At 37.4% G+C, this 13,158-nt stretch overlaps 1 protein-coding gene across 1 annotated transcript in view; it reads left to right on the top strand.

Annotated features, from left to right (window-relative positions):
• REV3L (REV3 like, DNA directed polymerase zeta catalytic subunit) overlaps window positions 1-13,158 on the top strand; it is a 126,772-nt gene that overhangs the window by 65,666 nt on the left and 47,948 nt on the right. Inside the window, exons 6-12 of the mRNA XM_064508887.1 lie at window positions 2,306-2,400; window positions 3,026-3,130; window positions 4,096-4,180; window positions 4,266-4,414; window positions 4,712-4,840; window positions 7,229-7,466; window positions 11,356-11,495. Of these exons, the coding sequence (XP_064364957.1) occupies window positions 2,306-2,400; window positions 3,026-3,130; window positions 4,096-4,180; window positions 4,266-4,414; window positions 4,712-4,840; window positions 7,229-7,466; window positions 11,356-11,495 (941 nt within the window). The remainder of the gene's footprint in view (window positions 1-2,305; window positions 2,401-3,025; window positions 3,131-4,095; window positions 4,181-4,265; window positions 4,415-4,711; window positions 4,841-7,228; window positions 7,467-11,355; window positions 11,496-13,158) is intronic.

Here is a 13,158-nt window from a genome sequence, read left to right as displayed (position 1 = left end):
TTTCTGTAAGAATGCAGGAAGTAAGTTGATATTTCAACTGAAATTATTTCTTCATAGGTGGAGAAGTAAATCCAGGAGTAATAAAGTAGTTGCAGCCTAACAATTTTGGCTTCCTATGTAGGTGATAATGTCATCTAACAGTCTTAGAAAGCATTTTTTTTCTAGTGTTTTTCTTTTAAAGTTCCTCCAGTATTGTGGACCTAATATTTCATATATGAATGGATTAGGTATCTTAAACTAGCTTATGATATATTGGTATACTTTAGATTTCCATTCTGCTGGCAGCACTGAACAGTAGTCAATAAAAGCACACATCGTTCTGCCTCTTTAGATAACTAATCCACTTAATTTGTGTCATCTCTCTCTCCCCTGCCTTTTTTTCCCCCTTTTCTTTTTCTTTCTCCTTAGCCTTTGCCCTTTGAGCAGTAGAACTCGAGTTTGTGGAGGAAGGGGTTGTTCTTCTGTGCGGGGCAAAGGAAAACAAATGGCTAGCGGGAGCTAACACTAGAAATTTGCACTCGTTTAGGAACTCCTGCTTAGTTCAGTGCTTCCCAGCACGGCTGTAAGTGGTTCTCCGCATGGGCTGAGTATCTCGGGCTTGCTTTCCGAGGTGAGTTCTGATGCACGGGCAGAGTGGTGGGGCCAGGAAGCTGCCAGGAGAGGAGCCCTTCACCTTTCATTTGGGCTCAGGTTCTTCAGGTTGCTCAGTTCAGCTTCTACAGTGCATTTGAAAGAACCTCTGGGTCTTTCATTACTTCAAAATCAGGATAAGTATTTTAGAGGTGTCTTGCAGTAGGCATCCCAGCAGTTTTGGTTAGATCTCTACTGAGCAAATCTACACAAACTGCCAATGGATAACCCTCTTGAGGAAGAGTTTGTATCTGAACTAGCTTCAATTCTGATTTCCTATAATCTCTAGGCTGCTGATGGTCTGTACCATAGACCTCTGCAAAAGGAGTCTTAAGGTGAATGTTTTTCATTTCTAGAATGTTAAAGCTTCAGAATGTGTTTGAGGTTTTTTTTGTTTTGTTTTTTGTTTGCTTTTTAGTGTTACTGTGTTTATCTCTTGATAGTTTTTTAGAAACTCAAACCATTTTTGTGGGTTTTTTTCCTCAAATGTTGTCTGAGAAGTAATTAGAATTTTGCTCTTATAAGCTGTATGTCTAAAGCAGTTTAATTTTACATTTCTTCTAAGTTTCATATTTGTAGATTAAATTAATTTCCAGAGAAGGTATAGGGGATAGCTGACTTTTAAATAAAACGTATCTTACTTCCTTGAGCTGTAGTGACTTCAATTCAAAGCATATAGAGAGCATCGAAAATCCTGATGAATTATATTCCACGCTGAGATTTTTGAGGCTGTGTGTGTGTCGGGGAACTTCAGTATAAAGCAGATGTCGTAAGTCAGCAGATATTTGAGCTAGACAGAGGGTCCTCAAGAGTAGTGTGCTTTAACTCTGGGAAGCTGTGAGGAAATTTTCAGTGTTTCCCTAAAAATGTTCCAAGGGGAAACAGACTTCTGCTTAAACCTGAGAGAGGACTTGTGTTTCTTAGCTTCCCCCATGGACTCCTTAAAATTAGTTTGCTGACAGCGACAGGGGGAAGGGCCACTGATCTTAGCAGCTCCATTACTGAAAAGAGACAGCAGAAAGCTGACCAGATCATCACACAACAAGCCTGAATCTGTTTCTAATATGTGAAGACTTTGCCAAGCCAGTTACCCTTACTTCTGCTATTGTGTTTGGGATGCTAATATCCTATTTATATTCACCGGGCCTGTCCCCACTTTCCTCTCTGCCCTCCCAAAAGTAGAGTTTCTGGAAAATAAAACATTCTTTGCTTCACACTTCTTAGTAGGAAGTTTTAACTATTTTGTGTTGTTTGGAACTGTCAGTGAGGAAGGAAAATCCATGCTGCTAGTTTTTCTTGATGTTAGATTATGTTAAAGCAGATGGTCCTGCTGGTGGAAAGATTTGTGGAACATTTCGTATTGTATTTGAGGAGGAGTTTATTATTATAGTTACCACAGTATTTAGAGTTATTTATCATTTCTTTCTCTTCTTCCTGCAAAAGCCCAGTCCCTTTAAATCAAAGATACAAATTTCTCATTTAATTAGACTTGGATATGACCATTAATTTAAGAACTTGCAGGTAATCATGAGAACTGGTAGTTCTGAGTTACTGTAATATTCCCCCTCCCCCCAATGTATTTTAGATGCTAGTCTAATTAGAAAAGAGTCATGATATGCATGTTTCAAAAGGAACATAATGGTAACATTAACTTACGGTATTTATGTTGTCATAGCTCCCTAATATTGAAGGATGTTGAGCCACAGAGTACCTGTGAACTGGAGGTGGATGCAGTAGCTGCTGATATTTTAAATCAACTGGATATTGAAGGTGAAGTGCTGATAATTTTCCATATAAAGCATTTTAGAACAGGGACTATGTTGTTATATACTTTTTTTTTAAAAGGCTTAACTTAGTAAAGCCTCAGTCCATATTTCAGTACTGAAGTGACCTATTAATCTACAAAGTTATGAAATACAAAAATGAACTACATGAACACTGGAAGAAATCAGATTATGAGAATAGCCTGTTTTCAGAGCAATAGAAAAAGATTCTTGTTAATGCATAACAGAAGGCTTTAGACCTATAAGATGAGTAAGTAAAATACCGGCATAATGAGTTGTTGCTTACTGATCTTAGAGATATCTTTGGTTTCTTTTGGCACTCATTCCACTTTAATTTTTATTTATTTATTTGTGTGTGTGTGTGTATGCGTACGCACACACTTCGTGAGAAGACCATCAAAAGCCAAAGATACAGAAGAAAATAGGAGACTTGCACCAAGACTTTTATGTAACACTGAATCCCTAAGTAAGGCAAGAATTGCAATAAAAATAAGAAGTTAGAATTACAAAAAGTATTAGACAAAAAAGAGTGTCAGATTATATATTTTTTTGTAAAGTACACATTTTGTCACAATGACAAACTTCTCTTCATGTATTATTGCGTATTTCAGCCCAGATTGGCAGGAACCCTGGTTTGCAAGCTATATGGGAAGATGAAAAGCAGCGACGGAGAGAGAACGCTGAATCTTCTCAGATTAAGCCACCTGATTCACAAGGTAAAAAATATTGTGCAGTTGTTTATCAAAAGCTTTGAACAAAAAGCAAGCAGGAGACAGAATTGAAACTGGTGTATCAAGTTTCAGGGCTTTTTAGATGTATTATTTTGCAGTTCCAGGCCTACTGATTGCCCAGTATGTGTATTGCAAATTTACGAACATAAAGCCTTGTCTAAAAAAAACTTGATTCAGCAAGCTGCAGAGCATTGTAGGAAAAATGAATGAATGATACTGAGAATTAATATTGCATGCTTTATGATGGAAAATATTTAAATGTTTAAACACTGGCAAAATTAAATCCCCTATCCTGAAGCTTCTCATGGTAGATTATGCACAAGGCCAATTCCTTTGAATTTCTGTGAAATTTTAACTAAAATGATGTTAGGTGAAAATTATAAAAAGATGAACAAATCCTTGTATTTTTATTTAAAATTCATTGCAAAGGGAGGACTGTGCTCTATGAATTGACTGCATAATGAACAAGACTCTTGTCTGTAGAACCTAGGCCATCTTCCTTTAAAAATGAGGACAATATTTGGCAGGTAAATCTGAGGATTGCAAGAAGGGAAGAGACAGGTTCCTGGTTAAGGCAGAATGCATTCTGACTGTGCCCTTTTCCTGTGTCTCTGTATAATGCTGTTCAGAGCCAGAATTTTCAAGATTGTTTTCTAACTGCATTTTCTTTTTCTTGATGCTAACCTTGATGTAATTACAATGTGATTTGTAGATGCTTCTGACACTTGCAATTGCAAATGAGATCAACAGGAATATGTGAAATATTGTAAGGTGTTTTAAATACACTTGAAAAAATCAGCCTTCAAATTTGGCACTTAAAATTAATGGACACTTCTAGTTTGAACTGTTTGTTAATATAATTAGTAATTTTAGCTGTGATACCCATCTTTCTCTTTGTATGCTGGTAGTTTAAGTAAAACTGAATAACAAATATTTTTTTAACTTCAAAGACCGTGGATTTGTGCCAGCAACAGAGAGTGAAAAATTTTTTCAGAAGCGACTTAAAGAAATCCTCAAGCAAAATGACTTCTCTGTGTAAGTGTTTAGCTGTTTGCCATAAACTGTAGTATTCTGTGCTAACCTTAAATACACATTTTAAAATTGGTTTTCAATTAAATAGAACGTTGTCAGGATCAGTGGACTACAGTAATGGATCAGAGGAGTTCTCTGCTGAGCTAACACTACATTCCGAGGTAGTTTCTCCTGAAGCCTTTCCATGTACGCCAGCTAATATTGTAGAAGTGCACAGAGATAAAAAGATGAATAAAGGTGAGTGTTTTTAACAGCATAACTGTTTAGCCATAAATCTATGTCATGCTTCGGGTGTTTAAACTATTAGCAGAAGTAAGCCAAGGAAGATTTGGCTGTCAGTTATGAAAGACACTGAAATGTTATTCTGCTTTTATTTTCATAATTGTTAGAGTAAGCCTTTTAAAAATTGCTATAGCAAATAATGGAAAGATACTTGAATAATAAAATCCATTTTTAAGTGGCTTGCTTTCATAATGTATTGATGTCTGTGACTCTTGCAAGTTCTATCCTTTTGCTTTTTGTTTTCTTTTGAAGAATCTAATAGGATGCATACTGATAAAGAAGAGGAAGCACTTATTAACGAAGAAGCAATTTTAAACATTGTGGAGAATAGTCAGAGCTTTCAGCCTTTGTCTCAAAGACTGAATCAGACTACAGTTTTTAGTGAGTATGACTAGGATTTGTTTTTCTTCTGGGCTATTTTACTGTTCCACACTTGTTGTGTTCACTTATGTTACCAGTCATGAAAGTAAGTACTTCACCTCAGGGGGTGTGTAAAGCAGACTGAGACTTCATCCCTGTAGGAGAAAAAAAACTCCCATATTTTCTAATCATGTCACCAGGAGAGTATGTTTGTAGAAGTGACTATGCTTTACTGGTCCACTAAGCTGGTACATCTTGCCAGGTCAGCTCAATGCAGCCTTTTCTGGGTGTAGCTCTTCCTTGTGCTCCTAGGGTTATAGGACTAGAACTATCAGAATAAACAGCATTTTGGCTGCCTATCTATGATGCTCTTGCAGTTGCTATGTCTTTCTCATAGTCATGATAGAGAACATGCTTTTAGGCTATCTTTAGATGTCCAACTCTCTGGAGATACCAGGGGATAGTAGGCTGATAATGAGAGGCAAATTGCAGTAGCATAAATATTTCCCCAAATGTATGAATACAAAAGAATGGTTGAAGGCAAAGAAACCAGAACAATGAAGCTATTAAAGCAAGGGTGAAAGACCATGGCATGAGCAAAAGGAAAACAATAAAATAACATGAATAGCACGAAAAGTTGCTTGTGGTAGAAAATAGTTAAAATACTTTAGAAAAGGTGAAATGAACATAGTTCATGCCATCCCTATATGTACATCATTATGTAAATAAAAGAGAGTATAAGATTAGTGTGCTCTCAAATTGATGCTAGAAAGTTTGTATGGGGGTGAGGGGAAACCTGACAAACCCTAGCCGCCAGTGCTTTTGATACATGCACAGTGCGAATATGTTTATTGGCAAAAATAGCCAAAGTCCTCTGGTAGCTTCCTTTTCTTGCATAGAAAGAAGGAATGGATGGAAGAAGTTTAAAAGAGTATTTTCCAGTGATGTTTTATTTTGCAGAAAGTAGACAAGATTTTGGTATGAAAGTCTTACGGGCAAGGATTTGGATGTAGAGAGAACTATAGGTAAAGAATGTATGTGGTAGCTAGCAAACACAGACAGTTTTTGGAGAGAGAAGTTTGTATTGAAAGGATGAGAAGTGATTAAAAAAATGTAGATAAGTCTTACAACTGTGTTTGAATCGCTGAACAGAATAGAACTGTTAAAAGATGCTATTTTGTCCAGTGATTAGCAAATCAAATGGAGATTTTATTTATTGTGTGTGTGGTTGTTTGTTTGTTTTAATCAGATGGCTGCTTACTACTGGTGTCTCGTGTGACCATAAGTAACATGCTGCCTCTTTGGGTCTCTTGTGCTTTCTCTTTTAGTAGCTTCTCATGGCATAGATGAGTCTTTACTATGCCTTGGTAGGGCCCTAGTGTCAGCAGGCCCATGGGACGCAGTACTTTGGCCAAAAGGAACAAGGATTGTATTAATGGGAAGTAAAGACTGGGGATTAATGATGGCCCTCACAAAGGGCGAAGAAGACAAGAAGAGATAGTGGAGCTGAATGTGGGTTACTTTAGAACTCTGGCAGTGGCGATGGTTTCTGTTCCGAAGAGTGGTGTGGTGTCTTGCAAAGCTTTTGCGAAGTATGGAAAAACCTTCCTCACAGAGGTGTTGAGACTTATTTTGTATGATTCTCAGGATCATTGTAAATCATATGATATTTCCTGAGGAAGGAAAGTAGAGATTGTAGTCCTTCAGCCAGAGGAGAAGGAGAGAGAGAAGTATCAAAGATGCCTGGTAGACTGGCGATCATAAATTCGTTATCAGGTCAGATGATGAGCAGGTAAGCAGGAAGAGAGCAAGAAATCATTGTGACTTTGATAGAGGGATCAGAAATAGAGTAAAGACTGAGAAGACAAGTGCATGAGTCAGTTTACGGTTTGGGTCAAATAAAGGAAATTAAAAATAGGATTTAAGGGAGGAGTGAAATCAGATAAACTTTCAGTGTGGAAATCAGAGGAACTTAGGAAGAGAATAGGTTATAGTGACAGGAAGAGGGAGGTGAAGAAATAAAGCATTAAACTAGAGGACAGGAAGAAAGAAGAGCCAGTTGGTAAAAATCAGCGTCATCTTTCATGAGATGCAGTGATTGAAAGTCTTCCAAGTGATATATAGAGAAGTGTACAACAAAGTTAATGCAGCCCTTGAAATAGAGGAAGCAAGAGAAGGCAGTGACAGTTCAGAAATTGGCACTCATGCTGAAATAAGAGGAGAGTAGTGAGGCATTACTGAATGTGAGGAGGTAGTAGGAGGGTGGAGCGAGAGAAGAGCTTCTGCTAACTCAGAGCAGGAGGGCAGAAATGAAAAAACAAGTGATGATGTGACAAAATGAGTGACTATAACTAATCATTTATAAGTAAAACAAAATACAGATTCTGTTTGTGTGGGCTTTCTCTGCAGCGGACAGTAGTGCTGATGAGGCCCTGATTGATCTGTTAGCTGGACTGGAGAATGATGGGTATCAGATGGGACATCGCAGAACGGTCTCTCACCATCGTTCTCTTGGAAGCTGTAGAAATTCTCAGAACAGTGATGATGAAGAAAATGAGCCACAGTGTGAGAAAGAAGAAATGGAACTTAGCTTGTTAATGTCCCAAAGGTGGGACAGTAGCATTGAAGAACCTGGGCCAAAAAGAAGGTATGTTATGTGTTTTTCTGTTTTTAAAGTGTTTTTTTTTAACCCGCCAGATCTTCCCCCTCAGCCCCCTCCCTGCCCCCATCTTCAAGTGAGTTATGATCTCTGTGAACTATAGAGGGATCTCTGTTGAAAACATTGGAAAAATCCCTGCATATCTGGAATAGAACACAGCTGTTCAGCTGGTGCTGTGAATCATCAGTATTACATGCAAATATGGATGAAATGTTTGGGTTTGACTAGACCTAAGCATCTAGTTTGCTGTTTGAGAAAAATCGAGTAGCTTTTTTTCCTACAAGCCCAGATATGAAAATTTTAGTTGTAAATTGCCTTTAAAGTCATACCTTGGATACCAAACAAGCATAAGATGTATCTGGTACATATCACGTGCCTGTAATTTTCACTGAAGTGAATGTTTAAGAAATATTTTTGTGAAGACTGACCCAGAAGTCTGATAACTGCACCCATTTGTCTCCATGCTCAAGACTTAAATCAAAACATGAATACTGCTCACTCTGCTGGACTGCTAAAGGTCCGCAGCTTGAATATTTTAAGGCTAAGATTCTTGGAACACCTCCTCAGGTCAAATCTGCACTGAAAGGCGTTGAAAGAAATTGTGTCCAGTTTCCCATCACCCATACTTTGGGCTGACCTTCCAGTATTTAGAATTCCATCTGAGAGACGTGAGGAACTTAACGCATATAACATTTTTATTTTCTTTACTGCAGACATTGTAGTTATACTCTGATTCGTAAAGGAAGGGAGGCACAGAAATATTCAGAATTTTTCTTTCCTGAAGCCATACAGAAAGGTGATCTCCTAATTAGAGATACTTCATCTGTAAAGACCCTTTTCCTATCTAACCTTTGATTTTTCTTTATTTTTTCCCCTCACAGTACTCTGAAAGTATTGTACCATTTCTACAGAAGTTGGAAATTTCCATCTAAAACACTTAACATTAAGCATCAGTTTAATGGCAGTTTCTGTGTAGAACCAACTTTTATCTTGCAGAATTTATTAGTTCAGGCACAGTTCTACATGAGCATGACTGTACAACTTCTGGAGTCAAGTAAGATCCTGAAGCAGTTAACAGTTTTTATTCAATAAAGAATCCAATTTAAAAACTCATCAGACATGATGAGCTGGTTCAGGTATAACTAGCTCATGTATGCCTACATTTTGTCACAGGCAGAAAGCACTGGGGAGAATGTACATACCAGGTGCTTCCACATAGAGTCAGCTCATGTTTGGAGGGAATTACAAACTTTGCATCACTGTGATCTCTGCAGAATTTGGACTAACTTCAGAAGAGAGCATGGTTATCTCTAGCCTCCACCTGAAGCTGCTCATGCATAAAGAGCCAGTTTGAGACTGACGATGGATCCAACCTGATTCTGCTCAGACTCACTATTTGTGTTGCTTCCTAATGCATGCTACAGTATCCATACTATCACTTTTTGTTATTGGGAATTCCCCAGCCTTCCATTATCTCAAATAGTATATGGTGCTGGAGTAATAAGCTGTACTGACTGAATTAAACATCTTGGATTTGATTTGCACTGAACTGGAGCTAAAAGCCCAGCTAGGCTTGAATTGGTTCTTGAATAGTTGCTCATGTGGGGTATCATGCTGTGTTAGAGACAAGTCTTCTTGGAATCTCAGGTGATGGGCTTGAGTGCAGAGAGGTCCAGGCTGCTCTTTGCAAAAGACAGCTCAAGTGTAACTGGGCTTGCTAGAATTGACAACTATTTGCTTCATGCTCAGGATTGTAGCATAATTCAGGGTGGAAGAGACATCTGCAGGTCATCTAGTCCACTGGTCAAAGCAGCCCTGGTCAGTGCAGCTTTGGATAGCTCAGGGCCTTGTGTGGTTGAGGTTTGAATATCTCCAAGGATAGAGATTCCACAGCTTCTCTGGGTCACCTGTTCCAGTGTTTCACCACCTTCGTGGCAAAGAATTTTTGCTTTATATCAAGTTTTTTCTGTTGCAAATTGTGTCCATTGCCTCTCCTCACATTACTGTGCATCTCCGAAGCTGGCTCTATCTTCTTTATTCCCACGTATTAGGTAGTTGAAGATAGCAGTAAGATCTCATCTTGGCGTCTTCTCAAGGGTGAACAAACCCAGTTCTCTTATCCTTACACATCATGTGCACCAGCCCTCAGGTATCCTGGTGACTCTCTGTTGGACTTGCTCCAGTTCATCAATATATATCTTGTAGTGGGGGCCAGAAACTAACACACTACTGCAGATGAAGCCTCACAACTGCTGAAATTGGCTACACGCTTGCTAGCACAGCCCAGGATGCAGTTGGCCTTTTTTGCTGCAAGGACACACTGCTGACTCAGGTTCAACTTGTGGCCCACCAGGACTCCTGCATCCTTTTCCATGAAGCTACTAGCCAACTAGCCCTCACCTGGACCAGTTCATCAGGTTATTCCATTCCATAGGTAGAACTTTGGATTTGCCTTTGTTGAAGTTCACAAGGCTCCTGCCCCAGCCTGTCCAGGTCCGTCTGCACAGCAGCCCTACCCTCCAGAGTATTGATTGGTCCTCCCTCCTTAGTTTATTATCCATTTGCGTATACATCTGAATGTCTTTGCACTGTATTCCCCCATGTTTTGTATTTTGGGAATACAGAAAAGGGAGGATCAAGCTGACTTAACTTGTGGACACTGTGGACCCAGCTGGGCTTGTAAGTTAGGTCCCACTTCCAAGCCATGCTTCTTCCAGACTTGAGTTAGCCTAGAAATAACATAGTCATATTTGAGTCTATTGTTCCTAAACTAATAAGCATGGCTGGATCTGTGCTGAGCACATTCAGATGTCTGTGTTGTTACTATACATATAATCCATGTCTAGTTAAACTCCACAGATAAGAGATGTTCGTCCTTCAAAAGTAGGATCTCCGGGTTTGGGCTTTTGTTTTCTCATTCTTGTGACTTCATATCCTTTGTATTTACACTTTTTAAGGTACTACACAATAACGTATTGATACACCAAACTATGCCATAGTTTTAAAATTTCTTTACTAGGATAAGGGGGTTTTGTATCTTTAACAAAGTATTAAATTCCTGAATATTTGTCTGGACTTCTCTCTTAGAGCCACAGAATAGTTTGTTTCTATGAAGAAACATGTTTACCTCACACTTTATTTCAAAAAAAAAAAAAGAAATCCAGTTCCTCAGGGCTTCTAGAGTTGTAATTTGCGGGAGGGACTTGGGATTTTGGCCTTTCTATTTCTTCTCTCCCCTTTCCCGCAATATAGCCATGCCACCTTAAAGTTTGATGAAATTTTCAGGTTTTTCTGTTTCTTCTAGCAGATTTATGACTGTGAAAATGGCAGAGTAGAACAGTTAACATAGAGTGGCTTAGAAATTAGCAATAGCAGCTTCTTTGGAATGATCAAGGAGGGATGGAAACGAACCTTCAGTTTCTGTGATTATATTTTAGTTAAGCCTACTGAGAGAGAATTGTTATGATACAGTAAAGATTCCTTAAAAAAAAAAAAAAAGAAAAGTAAACATTCATTTTCAAAGAATTAAATTGAAAGCATGTTCCATAGCTGTCAATTTTCAAGCACTCTCAAGCAATGCAATTAATTTTCAGTAAAACTGAAACAAAAATGAGTATCTAAATACCTTCTAACTTCTTAAACTATTGGGTACTACAGTTCTTCTCTACAAGTTTTAAAAAGACTACCTTTGCCTCTTAAGATAACAACATTGAATAATATTTTGAGCTTCTTGGTGAGAAATATTTTAATTCCCCTCTGCTCCCTCAAATTACACAACCATATAGCATGAGGCCTCTTTGATTTTGAGGTTCCCTGTGGCTATAGGTATTTTCCAATAGAAGTATTCTGCATTAATTAGTTCCGTTGTTTTCTCTAGGTCAGCAGGCAAAAATATGCATCGAAGCTCAACGGAAGAGGATTCATCTTCAGAGGAAGAAATGGAGTGGAGTGGTAACAATATGCTCCTAACTAATCTCTCTATACCTCAGTTAGATGGGACTGCAGATGAAAATGGTGGTAAGTAAATAGTACAACTGCTTTGGAAGTTTAATTATTACTTGGGTCACAGCTAATTTTCAGAACAATTTGCTGATTTTGGAAAGGACTCACCATCTTCAATTCTTGTCTTAATTGAAAGGAAGTCAGATTGCAGTAGCAGGCCCAGAATATCTTCCTTATAAACCAACAATATTTTAATTCCAGTGCCCTCTACAGATTACCAGAATTGCTTTTCCTATTGTAACAGTCCAAAAGAGGACATTGTTTAATTACTTTTATGAAAAAGGTAAAATTAACTTTTTGCCAGAAGTATTTTTCTGTTACTGTACTAAAATATTTGCTTTGCAAATATGATGTTGAAATTAATGATTCTGTAGGATCATTTATTCTCCTAGGATTTTGTTGTAAATAGTGAATGTATTAATTGTGTAAATCTAGATGATTAATTTTGCTTTGCAAGTATTTGCCATCCATGCTCAAAATACAGTGAGCCTTTGTTTAAGCATGTGCTTCATTCAGTGGATTGCATGTTCATATCTTGGGATTGCATGAGTTAAAACTACACAGTGGTAAGGCTGATGGAGAAGAAACTGTCATTCAATAGCTATTAAAAAAGTAATTTAATCTGTTGAGATATCTCTTGCCTTCTCTTTATAACCTGTTGTCTTCTCTTGAAATAACTGTAGTTAATAGAATACATACTTTGAGATTAGACAAATACATAAATATTACCTGTTTAATTATACAAGCTACCTATTTGCACCTTTATAAAATTCTGTTGAGAGAAATAGTGAAAAATATATAGATCTTGGGGGAAAAAAACATTTATCTGTATCTGGGATTTTCTCAGTATTAGGCTTATTTTTATTCTTAGTCTAATCAACAGTAATTATTCCTCCTTGTTTTTGAAACAGCAAATTAGTCCAACTTCATTGACTTTAAAATTTGAAATTTGTGGTTAACATCACTTTGTGCAGCAACTTCTTTTTTAATCCAAGTACAAACTGGATGGTGTAAAAACTTACATGTGTTCTGCAAGTACATAATTTCCTGTTGTTGTACTTGTTCTTATGGGTAGGAACGTAATCCTTTACAAAAGTTCTGTATTAGTTAACAACTCCTGAAGCTATTTGATAAAAATAACAAACGAACACATATTAGTATATAAATGTATACAACTTAATATATCTATAAGTACTGGGGAAAATGAGACTTATGATCTTGTTATATAGACAGCCACAACCATTCTTTCACACTCATTTTTTAAGCACAGTATTGTTTGCTTTTTTCCTTCGCTTTTATGGGTCTAATGGTAGGGTTGATACGTGACTTGATGTACTACTTGCATGATTTAGTTTAGCGAAATACACAATTGTAATTTCTTTATTTGCACTACTTTGTAACTTAATATAAAAATGGGTGGTTTTGGCTAATGAGACTGTATTGTTTATATTTTAAAATACTTTAAGTGTTTGAAATATTCACATGCAAGAGAAGAACAATGTCAGCTAAAAGTAAGTTTTACTGTCCAGTTAATCAGACATAAAATAACTTGTACTACATCAGCTTCTTACAATAGGAAATACTGTAAATTCAAAAGTAGTTGATCTCAGTCCAGTGCATCTAAATCCAAAGTGCTCATCCACACACAAATCTCTGTGTCCATAACATCTGACCTGCT

The sequence above is a fragment of the Dromaius novaehollandiae genome, chromosome 3 (assembly GCF_036370855.1).
Source record: "Dromaius novaehollandiae isolate bDroNov1 chromosome 3, bDroNov1.hap1, whole genome shotgun sequence".
Lineage (NCBI taxonomy): Eukaryota > Metazoa > Chordata > Aves > Casuariiformes > Dromaiidae > Dromaius > Dromaius novaehollandiae.
The sequence above is the reverse complement of the archived record's forward strand: the minus strand, read 5'-3'. Positions and strand labels throughout refer to the sequence as shown.